The 17453-nt window shown below is 53.1% G+C and overlaps 8 protein-coding genes across 8 annotated transcripts; 5 read left to right on the forward strand and 3 right to left on the reverse strand.

The window, feature by feature from the left end:
- Positions 1-1167: 1167 nt before the first annotated feature.
- J4E93_010163 (uncharacterized protein) lies at positions 1168-4293 on the reverse strand (the record flags this gene model as incomplete). The annotated part of the gene is made up of 1 exon (XM_049348048.1): positions 1168-4293. The coding sequence occupies one exon, from the start codon at positions 4291-4293 to the stop codon at positions 1168-1170; it is 3126 nt and encodes a 1041-aa protein (XP_049194781.1).
- A 182-nt stretch (positions 4294-4475) lies between these two features.
- On the forward strand, positions 4476-5942 carry J4E93_010164 (uncharacterized protein; the record flags this gene model as incomplete). Its single annotated transcript, XM_049348049.1, has 1 exon — positions 4476-5942. One exon carries the CDS (start codon positions 4476-4478, stop codon positions 5940-5942), a length of 1467 nt encoding a protein of 488 aa, XP_049194782.1.
- Positions 5943-8102: 2160 nt separating this feature from the next.
- J4E93_010165 (uncharacterized protein) lies at positions 8103-9050 on the forward strand (the record flags this gene model as incomplete). The annotated part of the gene is made up of 1 exon (XM_049348050.1): positions 8103-9050. One exon carries the CDS (start codon positions 8103-8105, stop codon positions 9048-9050), a length of 948 nt encoding a protein of 315 aa, XP_049194783.1.
- A 206-nt stretch (positions 9051-9256) lies between these two features.
- On the reverse strand, positions 9257-10033 carry J4E93_010166 (uncharacterized protein; the record flags this gene model as incomplete). Its single annotated transcript, XM_049348051.1, has 1 exon — positions 9257-10033. One exon carries the CDS (start codon positions 10031-10033, stop codon positions 9257-9259), a length of 777 nt encoding a protein of 258 aa, XP_049194784.1.
- A 445-nt stretch (positions 10034-10478) lies between these two features.
- Positions 10479-11513, reverse strand: J4E93_010167 (uncharacterized protein; the record flags this gene model as incomplete). Its single annotated transcript, XM_049348052.1, has 2 exons — positions 10479-11099; positions 11151-11513. 2 exons carry the CDS (start codon positions 11511-11513, stop codon positions 10479-10481), a joined length of 984 nt encoding a protein of 327 aa, XP_049194785.1.
- A 677-nt stretch (positions 11514-12190) lies between these two features.
- On the forward strand, positions 12191-12937 carry J4E93_010168 (uncharacterized protein; the record flags this gene model as incomplete). Its single annotated transcript, XM_049348053.1, has 1 exon — positions 12191-12937. One exon carries the CDS (start codon positions 12191-12193, stop codon positions 12935-12937), a length of 747 nt encoding a protein of 248 aa, XP_049194786.1.
- A 334-nt stretch (positions 12938-13271) lies between these two features.
- Positions 13272-13724, forward strand: J4E93_010169 (uncharacterized protein; the record flags this gene model as incomplete). The annotated part of the gene is made up of 1 exon (XM_049348054.1): positions 13272-13724. The coding sequence occupies one exon, from the start codon at positions 13272-13274 to the stop codon at positions 13722-13724; it is 453 nt and encodes a 150-aa protein (XP_049194787.1).
- A 1153-nt stretch (positions 13725-14877) lies between these two features.
- On the forward strand, positions 14878-16848 carry J4E93_010170 (uncharacterized protein; the record flags this gene model as incomplete). The annotated part of the gene is made up of 1 exon (XM_049348055.1): positions 14878-16848. The coding sequence occupies one exon, from the start codon at positions 14878-14880 to the stop codon at positions 16846-16848; it is 1971 nt and encodes a 656-aa protein (XP_049194788.1).
- Positions 16849-17453: the final 605 nt, after the last annotated feature.

Raw genomic sequence — 17453 nt, forward strand, 5'->3', positions numbered from 1 at the left:
AAGGTAGGTTGGCAACCTGAGAGCAAACGCGCGCGATCCTCGCTCACCTCGACACGTCCTTTAACGCCGTCACCTCATACAACTCAAAACTCTAAATAGGTCTGCAGCCTACATCAACACAAAAACCTGCAAAGTAGCTAGCCCAACGTCAACGTAGTCTCTAGACCTACTCAGACCTTTCCTAGATTAACGTGCTGTGGTATTCAAGAAGAAAAGGAATCGCCAAAAACAAAGTAATGGCGCTGACAACCTACTAACACAGAGTCGTACTCTATAGCGTGCTTTCTGTTGTCAACTGTAGTGAATCGAACCCACGAGCGACCATGGGTATGACTCTTGCAATGCTGATAGCCAGTGTGGGTGAGACAACTGACTAGACTAGCCGGTAATGCGCATTGCTGTCTTCTTCGTTTCAATGAAAGTCTCTCCAGTGATGGGCTTTATATACCCGGAAAATGTCGCGATGCACTCACCACAAGCAATTTTGGGGGTGAGGCGGCGGGCTGCGATGTGAAGTGAAGGGCGCACGTCATTATGGGCGTGGACGGGAGAGTCTGTGCGGAGCTGGTGGGTTAGGCGAGAGTGTTGATGGTGGGAGAGATGATGAGCTGCAGGTGAGAGGGCGGGAGCGCGGAGACAGTGGGTTGGGGATGTATCGAGATGCTTTGGAAATAAGAGCGATTGCAACGTATGATGGAGAGACTGCAAGACAGAGAAGACAATGGGAGATAACTCAGTGACAAGAGGTGACAAAGTGTCCTAGGCGAGGCATTGGAAGTCGAAGTAAACATGGAGGCACCGATGACATAGCAAACGAGAACGTCAGAGTGGGGAGATGCTGATAGAGCGGTGAGAGAAATCATCGTATCATGCAAGAGTAAACAGGTGCTTTGCCGACTACATTGGTTTAAAAGTCAAAGTTACGCAAGGTCCAAAGGTAATGTAGACTCCTAGGTGATACGTATTTAGCTTTGTCCTGGTATGAAGTGCTCCAATCCAGATATCCAGTCACGACCAAGGCCAGGGTGACGGGCACCTTGATATATATTTTACATTTCTCCTGCTTCAGTATCTTACTTTCATAGTAAAACGCCACGCGTCTCTCAATGCGAAGATCTAATACAGTGACACGAAGTCAAGCCAGCGTTAATCACGCACTTCCTCCGTTCATGTACTCGCCTGCTTCAGCGCTTCTAGCTTCTCAACCTGCCTCCTGAGCATAACAAGCGCGCCGAGACTGATCTTTCTGAGTCCATCACGCTCACCCTCCTCACTGCCTTCGGCGCTTTGCTCGACAACGTCCTTAGCGGCTTCGATGGCCTTGTCGAGGAGTTTTGGCGCACCATCTTCTTGGCTGCGGTAGAGGTACTGTAGCTCCTCTTTGAATGGCGCGACCTCATGTGTGAGTGCGTGATGGATGAAAGCGCGGGCGCGGAAGTAAGCGCGTTCAGTGTATAGAGCGGAACTGAGCTTCGTCTCTGGCGCTGAGCGGTGAACGTCGTAGCCAGCTTCGTTGTAGTAAGGTTCCTTGACTAGCACAAGTCCCATGATGGATACTAGAACCTGCAGTAGCGTGCTCTTTGCGGGACTCCAGCTCTCGTTCCGCTCATCAGTATGCCATGTACCCAGTAGACTCAGACAAATCTTGCCGTCCTCGTATAGGTTCGGGTTGACAGGTCCGTTGCCGTTTGTCCAGCTGTGGAAAAAGGCTGATGGTGCTTCTTGTGGGTATGCCGATCCGAGATGGAAGTCGATGACGAAGGGCGCGTACTCGTAGGGTGTGTCGTTGGGGCCGATCATGAGGACCCGGAGGAGATCTAATCGAGATTCCCATGTGCGGACGTAGATGCCTGGTGGAAGTGAGCTTCGGAGGATCTTGTGCTCTTTTGCTATCCGGCGCATGAAAGCTGATGATGACGCCGATGATTGAGAGATGTAGTGATGAGAAGCCGGTGGGGCATCTTCAAGGATGAGGAACGAAGCTGGCCCCTCTGTCGGCTGTCCCGTGTGATCATCCAGCGCTATACCGCCGTCTTCATCGGGTTGCTCTTCGGGAGTCGTCTTCGATGTATCGACTTCTTTCGTGATGTCGACAAGATCGGGCATCGATGTATCCGTGTTGCCATCATCTTCTTCCTCTTCGTCCTCATCCTCCGTCGACCAATCTCCTTCGTCACCAACAGGCTGTTCACCGTCCATGCCCTCATACTCAATCCACATCTCGTTGAATGACGCCGTGTCAAAATCGCTCTCATCACTCTCGTCAGAGTCATCGATGTATTCACCTTCTAGCGGATCCATGTTACCGAAGTCATCAGCCATGTCGCTGCTGTAGGCAAGAGTGACGCGTTCGTAGGGAACCTTGACATCAACGACAGGCTTTGCTGCGCCAAGGCGGACGGTAAGTTTTCCGTCAAGACCCAGGTCGATGACTTCTCCAAACCAGTCGGGGCCAGTGACGTTGAGCGGCGTCTGTACACCTTCGATTGAGTCTGGATGTACAAGTACAAAGTCGCCGCGCCTTCGTGTTAGTGCTGGGAAAGAGTAAATGTCGTATAGACTGACGTCTTCAACGGTCTCGTGTAATTCCCCTGTACTTGACGGAGGAAGTAGGTCTGGGCCAAAGAACTCGATGGAAGGATTCTTGAACCATCGCACAGTGGCTATCCGATCTCGGCCCTTGACTGTTTGGACAACACCCACTTTTGAAGGCTTCTTTGTCGCAGAGTCATCAGCGTTGTCACCCTCGCGATTCTCTTTGGAGAAAACAACTTCACCAGGCCAGACCTCGTCGTCGTCTTCTACATTGGGGTCTGGCAGTAGAGAAGAGCTGAGATCGTGCGTTATGGACAGGTCTTGCCATTGAACGGTGACCCGACTGTGAGTCTGCATCACTAAGAAGACATTGAGATCGTATCCCAGGCTTTCCGTCCGCGCGATGCGTGTCACCTTCCCTTGTGGATATCCGTTGGGTAGTTCCCTCGTGCCGTCGTACTTTACAGCAGCGCCGGCGATGTCCTTGAACCGTACCCGATCACCCACGGCCACATCGGTAACATGGTATGACTTGTCGACGCCGTTTTCCGAGACGGGAAGTGTTGTGGCTGTACCTCCTGAGGCATCGTATCGGTAGAAGTTAGGGCTCTCGAATTCGTCTCGACCGATTGTCGCCGGAGGCTCGTCTGCGTTGAAGGCGACGTTGCGCGCGCCAATGCTTCTTGCTAGCCACTGCACGTCGATCTCGGACGCTCTTGTCTCGACTACCATGCCCACAGGCGGTACGCTCGGATCGTATGCGCCGAATCTCCAGTTTCCGCGCCGCAGGTTGCCCTTCTTGGTCTTGACTGTGTCGCCTACGCTGAGCCGCTCGAGAGTGGTGTCGTCCTGTTCCAGCTCGGCCGGGTCCTCGACGACCACGACTGAGTTGTTGGCCAGCCTGATGGCGACCTCGTCGTATACGTTCTCTACCCGCCCCACCCAGTCGCCGTAGACGACCAAGGCGCCCTCGACGAATTCGTGTACGTTGATGAGCTCGTCGGCCGGAATGTTTCGTATGGATAGATCGTCGGTGGTTGTCTGTGTGATCTGGCCGCCGTTGAAGAGGGTCGCGGGAAAGAGGGTGCAGACTGCCTGGGTGCCAATGACGGTACCACTAATATGATCCTCGGCCTTCCTCTTGACCACATCACCTACGTACAGCGCGCGATCTAGCAGCTGAAGCTTTGCTTCTGGTATGAGTTCCGTCTTGTACTGGGTCTGCCATGACACTAGGACGGTACCCCGCGGTGGGATACCGTCTTTCATGAACTTCCAAAAATCTTCCCTGGGGATATCGGTGTGGCGTTCGATGTCGTCGGGGTAGTCGCGCTGTGGCCGGGGCTCGTGCGAGTCGACATCGCCAAAAGACCTCTCTATGATGCCGACGCTGTACTTGTCGTCCTTGAGCCCCACGGTATCCTCGACACAGAAGACGACATCCTGCGCGCTTTGCATTTGGCGTGCTGAAGTATGCGGTGGTGTGATTCCTGTCACTTGTGCAGTGTCGACTGGAATTTGCGGTACTGAAAAAGTATTTGAGGCGGTGAAGAAAGGCACGAGGTGATTCGAGGGTAGCGTTCGCGGCGAAATCGGTCGTGTTGGTGCAGCTTCGTCGTCGGCGGCCGAGAGGTCTGTGAGAAAACGATTCTGGAACAGCTCAGCGAGGAAGCGCTCGACTGCGTTAGGTTGCTGTGGTCTGTTTGCGTCGTCGTCCGCGCTATTGGGGTTGTCTGTGTGGGAGTGGCCGCGATCCATGAGTCCTGCGGTTCCAATGTTGCGGTAGCGGCCGCATGTGAAGTGCAAAGGGCGCTAACGCGGCAGGGGTCAGCCTCGTGGCACCTCCGCCCGCAACTCGACACCTGGGCAGCCACCCCACGCTGCCCTCGACACGCAATTCAACAGCTGCACGCGCCATTGGACGAGTGAAACGCGACAACATGGCGGATCCCCTCTACGAACTACTGATACCCTACTTCGACGCCCAGGACGCGCAGCTACGGCCCTCCCCCAATGACGCCGTTACCAACACGTACCTCTCCCGCCTCACGACCCTGCCCTTAGCGGCCCTCACATCCTCAGAGCAACAATCGCTATCACAGAGCTCGCAGTCCATACTACGATCACTGCAAGCTCTCTCGAAACGGTCGCATAAACCCATAATATCCTCGACCGACCACCTCCTACACCTCCGCAAGACACTCCCGCAGATAGGCCAAGATGCAGGCACCGTACAGACGCAGCTGCCGAATCTGGAAACAGCCGCGCAGAACTTCTCCGAGAAATACAGCAGAGGCGCAGATAATGCGATACTAGATAGACGGAGAAAGGCAATGCTGCTGTCCCGCAACATTGACCGCGTATCCGATGTGCTCGACCTACCGACCCTTCTCTCGTCCGCCATCAGCTCCTCTACAGCCGCCGCCCAAGCTTCGTCGTCAACGGCCACCGCCAACGCGAATTATGCCTCGGCTCTCGACCTCCACGCACACATCAAGCGCCTCCACACCCTTTACCCAAACTCAGAGCTGGTCTCATCGCTCACTGCCCAGGCTGAGCAGGAGATGAAGACTATGACAACCAATCTCATAAGCTCGCTCCAGACTCAGGGCATCAAACTGGCAGGTGCCATGCGAACAATCGGGTGGCTTAGACGAGTGGCCCCAGAACTGGATGAAGCATGGTCAACAAAACAAGCCGGCATAGGCAGTGGAGAAGGCACACTGGGCGCATTGTTCCTCGTATGCCGATTGGTCTGCCTGGAGCTGATGCTCAGCGCACTAGATCCTCTTCGCGAACTTGCAGATCAAGAGACAGAAAAGCGAACGACCAAGGCAGCGAAAGGCGACGCTGGCTGGGCCGTAGGTCAGCAAACAGAAAAGTATCTGAAGAAGTACCTCGAAGTCTTCCGAGAACAAAGCTTCGCCATCATATCCATGTACAAGAGCATCTTCCCCTCCGCCTTACCAGCACCAGGGTCCGACGAAAGCGCGCCAGCTGTAAAGCCAGTCAACACATCCAACCCCCTACAACCGATACCATCGGCCCTCGCAACGTTTCCGCTACACCTAGTAGAGATGCTCTTCGACACTCTGCGAACATATCTTCCAAACGTGCAAGATCGGTCACAACGGGACTCGCTCCTCACCCAGGTCTTATACTGTGCTGGTTCGCTGGGTAGACTGGGTGGCGATTTCAGCATGATGATTGCCCTATTGGAAGAGGACCTGCGGGCAGAGCTAGGAGAAGGTACGGAGGATACCGAGGTGCAGGAGGTCGAGGAAGAGTGGGTAGAAGTCATGAAGAAGCACCGTGTCCAGGCATCCAGACTTGAACTACTGGCTTCTGGTGTCGGCGCCGGAAGAACAAGTAGTCCTGTAGACCGAGCAGCGAGTCCAATGAGATAAAGCTTTTGCTGTACTCCGGTTTCAATACACGCCAGATGTCTGCATGGGTGTTTGTCTCATCGGCACATCCATGTGAAGATCCGCGAACACCTTCCGGGTGCATTACCGTAACCCTTTTCAAGAGCGCAAATCCCATCGTATTTCTTTAGCACGCGCACATGCCGTACACCCTTTGGACTTAGGCCGACCGATTAGGCCTAGCGTACATGCATCCCGGACACTCCTTCCAAGGGAAGCCGGCCGGGGAGCTGCGCCATCCTTACATGTGACAACGCGACTACCTCCTCGATTCATCATCAGATGTAGTTTGAGCTTGCAGTCTCCCGTGTATCCTCCTGGCGTAATCACCTTACGCTGCGCAATCAGAGATATGCCACATGTCACAAGGCCTTTGCCGGAGACATTGATCGTGGGCTTGCTCTATGCTCCGTAGGAAAGACCATGTATATCCCAGGCTACCCTTTCCCACTTAGGGTTAAACTTCAAAGCACCGTTGTAGCCTCTACGGGTTATTATACCTCACTGAACTGCTGGGAGGTAGGTCGACGTATTCATCAAACCGCTCCTGCATGCTACGGGTTTCTTCCCAAAGAAGTCAACGAGGAAGCTGCAGACCAACACTTCTGGGAAAGAGTAAGCCGGACTTCAAGCAGCAGCGCATGAGCACCTGCCCACGTTGTAGCTGCAATGTAATGAATCTCGCTCCGCGTCCTGTTTCCTGTTCCCTAGCACCCACAACAAGGGAACAGGTATGTGCATTTTTCTCAAGGCCTTTTTTTCTTTCACTGCAATTCTGCTTCAATGCGCTAACAATTATGTATCTATGTAGCTATCAACACTAAAAATCTCGCGAAAATGTTCGCCTGGCTCGACTGGAATCAAGTCGCCAACAAATGTCTCGGCGACTGCATCGCCGTCATGATTGGCCTGTTTCTGGCCTTTTTGCTGTGGCGTTTCGGCCCCGACGGGCTGTGGCTGAGGTTGGGTGGGGCGCTCGAGCGTCGCATCCTTGATGCGATGGTGAGGGAGGCGTTGAGGGAGGCGAGGAGGCAGATGGAGAGGGAGCGGGAGGAGATGCAGGAGGAGATGCGGGAGGTTTTGGCGCTTCTTCACCGTGAATTGTGATTTTCTACACTTATGCATGTCGCAACAGACCTACCTGGCAATACATGATACCACTACAAGATTCACACCTCAAACCAACTGCACGAGGATAGTATACACGCACCTCATCGCTATATCTTCGGCTCTAGTAGCCAGATCACCTCCATAAGCTCATCGTACCTAGCAAGCCGACACTCCTCGGATCTGGCTGGACAACAGCTACCGCCTTCCGCTCTAGCCATACAAGACGTCGTTCGCAGTCGAGTGATGTCGCAATCACTCAAAACGAACCCATCGCTTCCGCAAAATCTTCGCAACGCTTCCGCAGAACCTGATTTACTCACTCGATTATGGATGTAACCACTGGTCAGACCATTGAGTAGACAGTAACATTAGATAATGCAGCCCAAAGCCATACTCCAGACTCATCGCATATGTCCACGATACTGCGATGATTCATTGCCAAACAGCTACCCATCACCCCTAGAGCTCATCTCATACCTGTAATCAAGCAGCAATAATCCAAAGACGGAGCTATATCAATGCCAGGCCTGGCCCGTACGAGTCGACCTCGAGAGCACCCTAGAGTCTACATCAATGTTGCATCACTCACTTTGCATGGTCTCATGTTGTTGTAGGCTGCAACCCTGGTTAGGATTCTCCGTACATCGGGTGGAAGGCTCGACCTTGGGAGCACCCTGGTGTCTACATTGATGTTGGATTACCCACCTTTTCCGTGTATTTGGTGGGAGATTCGACCTCAAAAGCACCCTAGAGGCTACATATATGTTGAATCACCAACTTTGCGTGGTTTTATGTGTTGTGGGCTGCAAAACTAGTCAGGACTTTGGGTGGGAGGTTCGACCCGGACTCTACCTGGGTAGGTTCGGTTAGTCTTCTCATTCGCTACAAGGTTGCACATGCACATGCACAGTTCTTTTTTGGTAGCGAATACTGCCCTGGGCAGGCTTGAAATACAGAAAGACTCTACGAGCTGCACGAGACGCACTCCTTTCAACTTATTGCAACCCATCTAACCTTCCCAACACCGCGACCATGCCGATCATCAATCTTGGACCGTTCGGACGCTACCGTCTCTCAAAGCTACACGACACAGCCGAACAACAAAGTCTACTAGAGGATAAAAAATATTCAAAAACTGGTGGCACTGCCTCGAAGTCACTACCTTCTTATACATCACAAGGTGAAAACTGCGTGCCTCTGGGCTTGCCACCGAAGGAAATAAGACACTGTGCTCCTCCCAAGGCTCAAAAGCCAAACAGTCAAGTTCAGCAGCTGCAGCGATACATCCTCGAAATCCTCGCGATTACTTTCTCCGCAAATTTCGACACGCTCAACAGGGCTCTCCAGCATCCAACATCAGAAGGCACTACTACAATCCTCTGCGACGAAGAGCGATCGGAGCTTCTGGCGCTATCGGGTCTTGTACGCAAATGCCACGATCAGCTACATCGCGTTCCGGAAATTCGTATCGAGGCCAAAGACGAGATGACACTAAGCGACAAGATCTTCCGGCCCGGCCAGCAACTAGAGTACAACCTGGGCGAGTACGCCTTGGAATTGATAGAATGGTACGGATCCTACACTCGTGCGTGTGGGAATAGCCACAGCTGGCAATACACGATACCTGGCTATTGGGAGAAGAACCCTACGATGGGTTTCAACAATCTTAAGGAAAGCATGCGTACGTTCTCTCTGATCGTAGAGCACACGGCGCCTAGCCAGCATGTTTTCGACATTCTGCACGAAGCATGGGATGTCTGCCGAGAAAATCGCGGACTCGAATGCGAATACGAATTCCTAAGGAGCAGCAATCCGATCTACTGGGCTAGACGGAACGGATATCATCTCATGGGATCGATTCTGTCGCTGTATATTACGACGCTTGAAGTTGCGGGCAACGCGCCGGTGAGGCCGCGATTTCTGTGCGGAAAGCCACCGCGATTCCTGTGGAAAGCCACCTGGGGAGGAGGTGGTCGGTAAAGGATTTTTTTGAGTACAATAGATCTGCTGTCAAGCAGCCTTCATAAAACGCCGATCAAATGTAACACATGCCACTAGAATTTTATGCTCACCTCATACATGAAAAGACTGAACCAGGTCTGAACACTACATGGATAACATGCAAAGTGGGGGATCCAACATCGATGTAGGCTCCGCGCTCGTCGTTAAGTTAACATTCCATGCCGCTACCGTCCTCCCATCTCCTTATCCAGCACCTCCAACCCCACATCCAAAGTACTAATACTCAACAACGTCGCCAACTCCAACACCTCCATAATCTCGTCCTTCGTACCCCCATAATTCAACACATTCCGCATATGCAGCTTCAACCCCGGCTTATACATGTGCGTCGCCGCAGTATCAAACGCACAATATATCAACTCCTTAACCTTGGGTTCAAGCACGCCCTTGCCCCCCTCGTTCGTCCACGGCACAGAACTAAACTCTGTATACGCGTCGAAGAAGTCGGGTGCGATGAGCAGCATCTCTTCCCATAACGCGTTCCAGTATCCGCGTTTCGTCTCGAAATCTTGCTTTAGCGCGAGTTGCTGGGGGCTCATGCTCGCCATGCCTTTTGGAATGGCTTCGCCGCGTTCCTCAAGGACTTCGAAGAGAATTGGGACGCCCACTGTGGAGGCGTGGATGCCGAGGGTGGATGTGAGACACAGTGTTTCGACGATTTCAGCGCGGGAGGCGCCTGCGGATAGGGCGGCGCGGGTGTAGCGGTGGACGTTGGGGATGTGGAGGTGGGTTGATGATGCGCTTACGGCGAGGGAGATTAGGGACTGGATTTTGGGCGATAGATGGCTGCTTCGCTTTGGTATGGCTGTTAGGCGTAGCGATGCTGCGAACATCTCGGGTGAGTGTTTTAGCATCCGCGCCCAGGACTCATCGTATGCTGCGGAGCCAAGCTCGGTGTCGAAGCGCTCTTTTAGGCGCTGCTGGTCCGGTGAAAGAGACATGCTTTGTGATAGTATTAATATTTCCAATCAAGGCTTTGGGTACTGAGCATGAACAGTTCGCGCAGAATCTCTGGTGCGGAAATTACAAAGACAGTCGCATTGGAGCTATTGGACGTCATATAAGATCTCGGCATTGAAACATACACGCGAGTAGTATCTGTTTTGCTATTTCCGAGTAGTAGTCTGTGTGGATATGCCTGCCGCCCCTCAAAACGGGTATCCGAGGATGGTTGATGTTGGTGAGCAAGCAAGCCCCACATTTCCCCAACTCTGCCGTGTGGGGAAGCACAGGGATCAGCACACCACCCTGTGGCCGAACGAGAAGGAATTCAGCTGTGACGGATACCCCATATTGCGAGTCTGCAAAATGGTATGTGTGAAAGATGGTCGCTATCCCGATATACTGTTCAGAACAATTGCCAGGTGATGTCTTGAGTGCTAACAACTAATCATCCATGCTTTGCTCCGCGCCGAAGAAACGCGTCTTGTTCTTTGGGTCGTTCTCCCATTCAACGTCATGTGCAAAGATGATCTCAACCCCTTCTTTCTCCAGGGCTCTGATTCTGTCAATCGTCGCCTCAGCTTGCTTTCTGTCGGCATGTATGCAACAGACTTGTCCATGAGCATCATTCCATTCTCCAATCGATTTCTCGCCAGTCAACAGTCGTCTGTCGTGACATGCATCTCCACCCATATAGATTTGGTGATCAGGAGATGTCCGAGCAAGAAGATTGATGTGTCCTGGTAGATGACCGGGCGCGTCGACGATGAGCAGTGAACCGTCATTGAAGACATCCAAAGTCTGAGGGAGGTTTCCGTGCGTTTGCCAGGAGCCACTGAGGTTGATATCGCCCGTTCCCCTACATGAGTCGTGCTTCGTCAACACGTTTGCCGAAGGTTGCGATAGTTGAATCGTCCGCTCTTCTGGCAAAAGATCACGTTCGAAGAAAGAATGGCCACCGCGCAAAGACGACGATGTGCCATCCAACAAGGCAAGTGAGCCATGGCCGGCAACGAAGGTAGACGTAGGAAAGTCTCGAGGTTCGCCAATATGATCCCAATGCACCTGCCGTAGCCACGTTACCTACCATCCGTGAAGCAAGTTCGTGTGACTTACGTGCGAATAGATCACATAATCAATATCCTCGGGTACTAGCCCGCCTCTCGCGAGGCTTTTGGTGACGTCCGGATCGGTACTCATTGGCTGTCTCGTCTCGACATGCTTTTGTATTGGTGGCGCGTATCTCTTGATGTCTCTCCTCAGGCCTAGATCGAACACAAGCCGTGTCCGCTTCTTGGTGCTTTGGTTGTAGTGCTGTATCAGAAATGCTAACGAAGGTACGGTCCGGCGTGCATCTCGACTAACAGGATGTACGAATTGGTACTCCGGAAGTGAAAAGTGACCACACGATAACGCGTGCATAGTGACAACGGCCGGCGCTGCATGGTCGGACTGCTTTTGTGAGACAATAGCAGACATTTTCCAAAGATGATGGAGCTTTTCGTAGCTGATGTCGTCCTAAGGCAGAGGTTGCAAGACTGGCTGTTGAGAAGGATAGCCGCAGGTGATCTCATGCACTGGCAAATCGATATGGCACGTGAGATCATCGTTCAGCTTACCAAGGTACCTATGGGGGTACTAGGAGTTGGCGAAAGAGTGGGTGGGATTAGTGCGTCGTTATCCGTTGGAGAAACCTCTACCCCGCTTCACCAGCCGCGGCACGCTCACGACGCGTTCTGATGGTAGAGTGTTGACGTGTTTCTCAAAATCTCCAGATCTCGTATACACACCATTTTCCCACTCGACGCTAACTCTGTGTCGTCCCTGAAAGTACTCTCAGCTCCAAGTCAATCCCTTACCTCTATCTGGCACACGCATTCGTCATGACACATTCGCACGAGTTTGAAAATCTGGGCTTCATCGGCCTCGGGGCTATGGGAAAACCGATGCTTTCTCATCTTGCCAACAAATTGCCCGAGGAATCGCGCATTTGGGTTTATGACGTGGTCGAACAGATGGTAGACGATGCGTGTGCAGAGTTTCCCGGTCGAGTCTTGAAGGCAAAAAGCGCCAAAGACGTGGCGCAACAAGTCGTGAGTCCAGAAGCCACCGTGCGAAGATGGTAGCTAACGAGGCAACAGGACACAGTTGTAAGCATGGTGCCTGAAGGTGCACATGTACGATCCGTATATCTCGATCCTCAAAACGGCGTATGCAGCACCGATATCTCGAACAAGCTGCTCATCGACTGTTCGACAGTAGATACGGCAACCAGCCTCGCTGTGAAGGACCACATTGCCGCTGAGTTTCCCTCTGCGTCGTTCTATGACTCTCCAGTGAGTGGCGGCGTAGTGGGAGCTGTCAAAGGCACGATCGCATTCTTTCTAGGTTGTGCAGAGTCGGACCCTAATCTTGAGCGCCTCACATATCTGATGGGTTTGATGGGTGGGCAAGTGATACCTTGCGGAGGTCCATCCCTTGGACTTGCAGCGAAGCTGTCGAATAACTACCTATCGGGTATCATCGCCATAGCTTGCTCTGAGGCTTTCGACATGGGAATGCGCAGCGGACTGGATCCCCGCACTCTGGCCAAAGTATACGCTGCGGGTACTGCCCAGAACACTATTTGCGACAAGTTTTGCCCTGTCCCACATGTATACCCCGAAGCCCCGTCCTCAGGAGGCTGGAAGCAGGGATTCAAAGTGCAGCTGATGCGCAAAGACTTCGGTTTGGCAGTTGATATGGCGAAACGAGTAGGGTCGAGAAACGTATTGGGTGACGTTGGACTACAGACATACGATGGGGCAGCCAACGATCCGCGTTGTAGAGATTTGGACTCACGGGTGGTATATCGCTACCTCGGTGGCCAGGAGGACTGGCAATCTAAATCGAACGGCGCGTGAGCAGCAACTTGGGTTGTGACACCCCATAGTCGTCATACCCGATGTCGCTGGATCTCGATGTGCTGTGTGTGACTAGTCGCATTAGCGCCATGTTGAAGTTGGAGAAGGTTGGGGATGCTTGGGGTAATGCCGAGGGCGGGCAACCGTGGGATGAAGCTACCATCGCGGGGCAAGCATGCCAGTCTTGTTAGCTTGTCACAGTGCTAGTACTACGAACGTACAGTAGAAAGACTATCGTCATTCTCATCCTGTGCATTCGTCTTGAGATAGACAGCCTCTTTCACGTCAAAGCCGCAACAGCTGCCATCGCACCTCGAAGCAACCGACCGCAAGCATGTCGACCGATCCGAAGCTCGACGAGCTACATAAGCAGCTCTTCGATGAAGGACTGAAGATGAGACGGAGTGTGGTGGGAGATGAATACGTCAATCGCGCGCTGGAGAACGGGTCCACTGAGTTCTCACGAGCCGGACAGGAGCTCGTCACCGAGATGTGTTGGGGATACGCTTGGACGCGCCCAGGCCTCGACAAGAAGCAGAGGAGTCTGATCAACATCGGCATGCTCATGGCACTGAATCGCGCCCCGGAGCTCGCCGTACATGTGCGCGGGGCAAGGAACAATGGTCTTTCCGAGCTTGAGATCCGTGAAGCCATTATTCACGCCACAACATACTGCGGTGTGCCGGCTGGGGTCGACGCGATGAAGACAGCTGAGAAGGTCCTGAATGACATGGCAGAGAAAGGCGAAATGCCGCGAGAATTGGGCGAAAGGAGCAAGAAAGCGTGAAGATTGTTGGCTTGTGATGCTGGACAGAAGACGCGTCGCGTCGCTTTGGACTGTGGCTGGGGCAAGTGGCACCCGGGATCATCCGGCCCGGGCAGGCACGATTTAATCGACAGTCATCGTAGCAATACCACCATTCTCCATACCTTGCTTCTGCGCGAAAGTGTCAAAACAACATCTTACACCTCATCCATTCTATCAATATGCGTGCATCCTGGACTGTGGGTACCTGTCACATGTGTGATTGGTGGCTTTCCCACCTCTTCCCAGCACCCCGCATGTGAACCGTCGCGTCCCCGCGCTTCATTCCTTTCCCCACAATCTCACGTCCCGACTTCGTGAAACACGACTTGCAGTCTCCAAACTTCGTCCAAGTGCTCAGGCTGCTCCAAAACTCGGCTATCGCCTACTAAGCCAGTCGCAATTTGGCCCTGTGTGAGCGAAAGCGTCGCGATTGGTCTTTGATGGAAGCCGCCGCTACCAGTGGAGAGCAGGTCCCGCAAGCTCAACCGGGGAAGAAGGAAAAGCGATTCCAATGTCCACACTGCCAACGGGCCTTTGCTAGGCTGGAGCATCTCCAGCGTCATGAGCGCATTCGTAAGTCGTGCGGCTCGCGTCGTAAGCCAATTCTAATATGCGTCAAGATAGCGGTGTGAAGCCCTTCAGCTGCGCAGCATGCAACTATTCATTCACACGCAGGTATGATACAGGCAGCATCGTGTACGGCAGCAGCTAAAGACTCAATTCAAGTGATCTACTCGTTCGCCATGAGCGACTCACTCATCGCAAAGAGCAGAGTGCACAGCAGAATCACCAGCATACTCCCGCTGGAGATACATATGGCTCGGTCGAGACTCGGCCGCACAAGCGCATGCGGTCAAGTTTCGATGCTGGACGTCCAGTGCCCGAAATACCCAGTATGATGTCCTCGCCTGCTGTTTTGGACGTGCAATCGTCGCAACAACCCGCAATGTCACACGCCTCCATGACGTTCGGGCACAACAGCCCCTACTCTTTGACAGCATTGTCCATGGCTGCCGAGTATCAAGCTCTTCAAGGCAACATGGCAAACAGCTCTGCTCATGATGCGATGCCAACCCCAATGCCTTCGCATGCTGGCACGATAGCCGCGAGTGTTCAAGGCCCACACTCTACCATGCTCACGGAGCCGTCTGCTCACAGCTATGAGTCGACCTTTGGAGAGTCACTGGACAGTCTCACCTCTTTCCTTGACAGTGAACCGCTAAACTCGTACCACTTTGCGTCTCTGATCAATACGGAACAGCCCATGCCTTTCTTCTCTCCAGATTCATTCGGCTACGGTCAACAAATGGCGACCGAGCCGGAAGGGCCAACAGCGCCTACCCATGGTTGGAGACCAACCCAATTAGAAGAGCCGCCGTCGCTTTCACGCTTCGGCTCTCGTTTTCCTTCCTTGCAGCCGGACGATCAATCCGCTCGGAAACGATCATTCGCAGACATTTCACACGAGGATCGGCAGGAGATTCTCGAGATGCTCCAGCCCTTCTCCATGGTCATACCCAGCGACTTCGTTCTACCAACTCGATTAGCACTGTGCAGATACATCGCTGCATATATTAACGGGTTCCACGAGCACATGCCTTTCCTCCATATACCCACAATGTCCGTGGAGACGTGTTCGATAGAGCTACTCCTAGCATTGGCGGCTATTGGTGCGCAATACACTTTTGAGGGCGAAAAGGGTGTCGAGCTGTTCAACGTAAGCAAAGCAATTGCGACACATCGTATCAGGAAACGGGATACGCGCCTGGTGCAGCTCCAGCATCATTCTGAGTCGGATCACTCGTCGCCCCACAATCATCCGAGCGACCCTCGTAGCCCTCAACGTAAGGGTTCCGTCTCGGGACCGCTGGGCCTGCCTTCCCAGGCTGATGTTCCTGTACTTGGCGAAGATCTCATGCAGACCGCTCAGGCACTACTCTTGCTTATGGCACTGTGTACTTGGGCCAAACACAAAGAGATTCTCAGAGAGGCGTTAGCAATCCAAAGCATCCTAGCTACCCTCATTCGGGATGACGGACTCGAGACCGAACCTCTCCATGAGACCATCTCATGGTCGGACTGGATTCGGCGCGAAACGATCAAAAGGACCAAGTTCATCGTCTATGGCTTCTCCAACCTCCATTGCATCGTCTACAACATTCCTCCATTCATGCTAACGAGCGAGGTCAAGTTGCCCTTGCCATGCAGTGCCGCGGAATTCAAAGCTCCTACAGAAGCTTTGTGGAGGGAAGCGAGGAAGAAAAGTGCGCCTGAGGTCCTGTTCCAGGATGCACTGAAACGTTTGTTTACAAAGCAAGGCCGCGACGTCACCGAGGTCAACTCGTCGTCTGGGAACTACGCGTTGATACACGCCCTGATACAGCATGTTTTCTTCCTCAGACAAGTGGCACGATGCCGTTTTGAAGGACCCGGTGATCTCAGTGCAGAAGACGTCGCGTCGCTCGAGAACGCTCTGCGGAACTGGCAGACCGGATGGCGCCAAAATCCTGAATCATCGCTCGACCCAATGTCGCAGAACGGTCCTGTCGCTTTCAACTCAACTGCGTTACTTCGATTGGCATACATACGACTCTACGTAGATACCGCAGGTCGAGCTCTCGAGACACGCGACCCTGTGCTGATTGCCAATGCCTTCCGCGCCGGACCTACAATCAGGCGCTCGCCAAAGATCACAAGAGCTGTACTCCATTCGGCTCACGCACTTTCCATACCCATCAAGATCGGCTATCGTCTCGTAGCAAAGACACAATCGTTCATCTGGAGCATCCAACACTCCTTGTGCACGCTCGAGTGCGCCTACCTCATGAGCAAGTGGCTCGAAGCACTGTCGGTACCAGAAGCAGACCCACCCGTCACAGAAGATGAGCACAGAATCATCGCGATCGTGAAAAGCATGTTGGATGAGACTGAGTTTGCCGTACCCGCCGATATCACGCCCGATTCGCCCAACTTTACACGACATCTCAGCGCTGGGGTGCTCAGGGTCTGGGCGATGATCTTCAAAGGATCTCAAACATGGGCTATCGTTGATGTTATCGGGAGCTCTCTCAATCTGTATGCGGATATTCTGGAGTCTGGGTGAGCAAGCCTATAAAGATGCTCGATTTTACCAATCACACGCAACGACTTTTGTGGACCTCAGCCGAGGCGGTTGGCTTTCCTGATGCAAACCAGGGTTGAGCATCGAATGAAGCCAAGCCTGAAGCACCATGGGCACGGTAAGGGGTTACGGTATTACCAAGCAGAAGCAGGAATAGAACTTCGGGTCTCTTCACCAGGTGTACGGGGGTCAGTCAGCCCACTGTCATCGATGCGCATCGAAGGGGTCCTTCCTTCAGAACCAGCACTGCCACTTCCACAATGGAGCTTGTGGTGCGAAGCAAGACGTGGAATTGACGAGGCGCCAGACATGCTTCGAATGGGTTGTCGCTGCAATCTAGTGGACACGTCCGTTTGAGGTGTGTGTTGCGTGGGATACAGCCACACGCTGGTGCGACTGTCAGCAACAGTGCCAGTGAGTTGGAAATGGGTATGTTCCAGATGATCCCGAATATTGCACGCGCTTCTGGTGGTGTCGAGATAGCTACCCAATCACCGAATCGGCACACGGTAGCTTGGCGATAAGATGGAGGCGCACATCTTCAAACAGCTTATATCCATGCCGACTAGCAACTGTTGTTGAGACAT

The sequence above is a fragment of the Alternaria ventricosa genome, assembly GCF_023758065.1.
Source record: "Alternaria ventricosa strain BMP 2768 chromosome Unknown scaffold_27, whole genome shotgun sequence".
Classification (NCBI taxonomy): Eukaryota; Fungi; Ascomycota; class Dothideomycetes; order Pleosporales; family Pleosporaceae; genus Alternaria; species Alternaria ventricosa.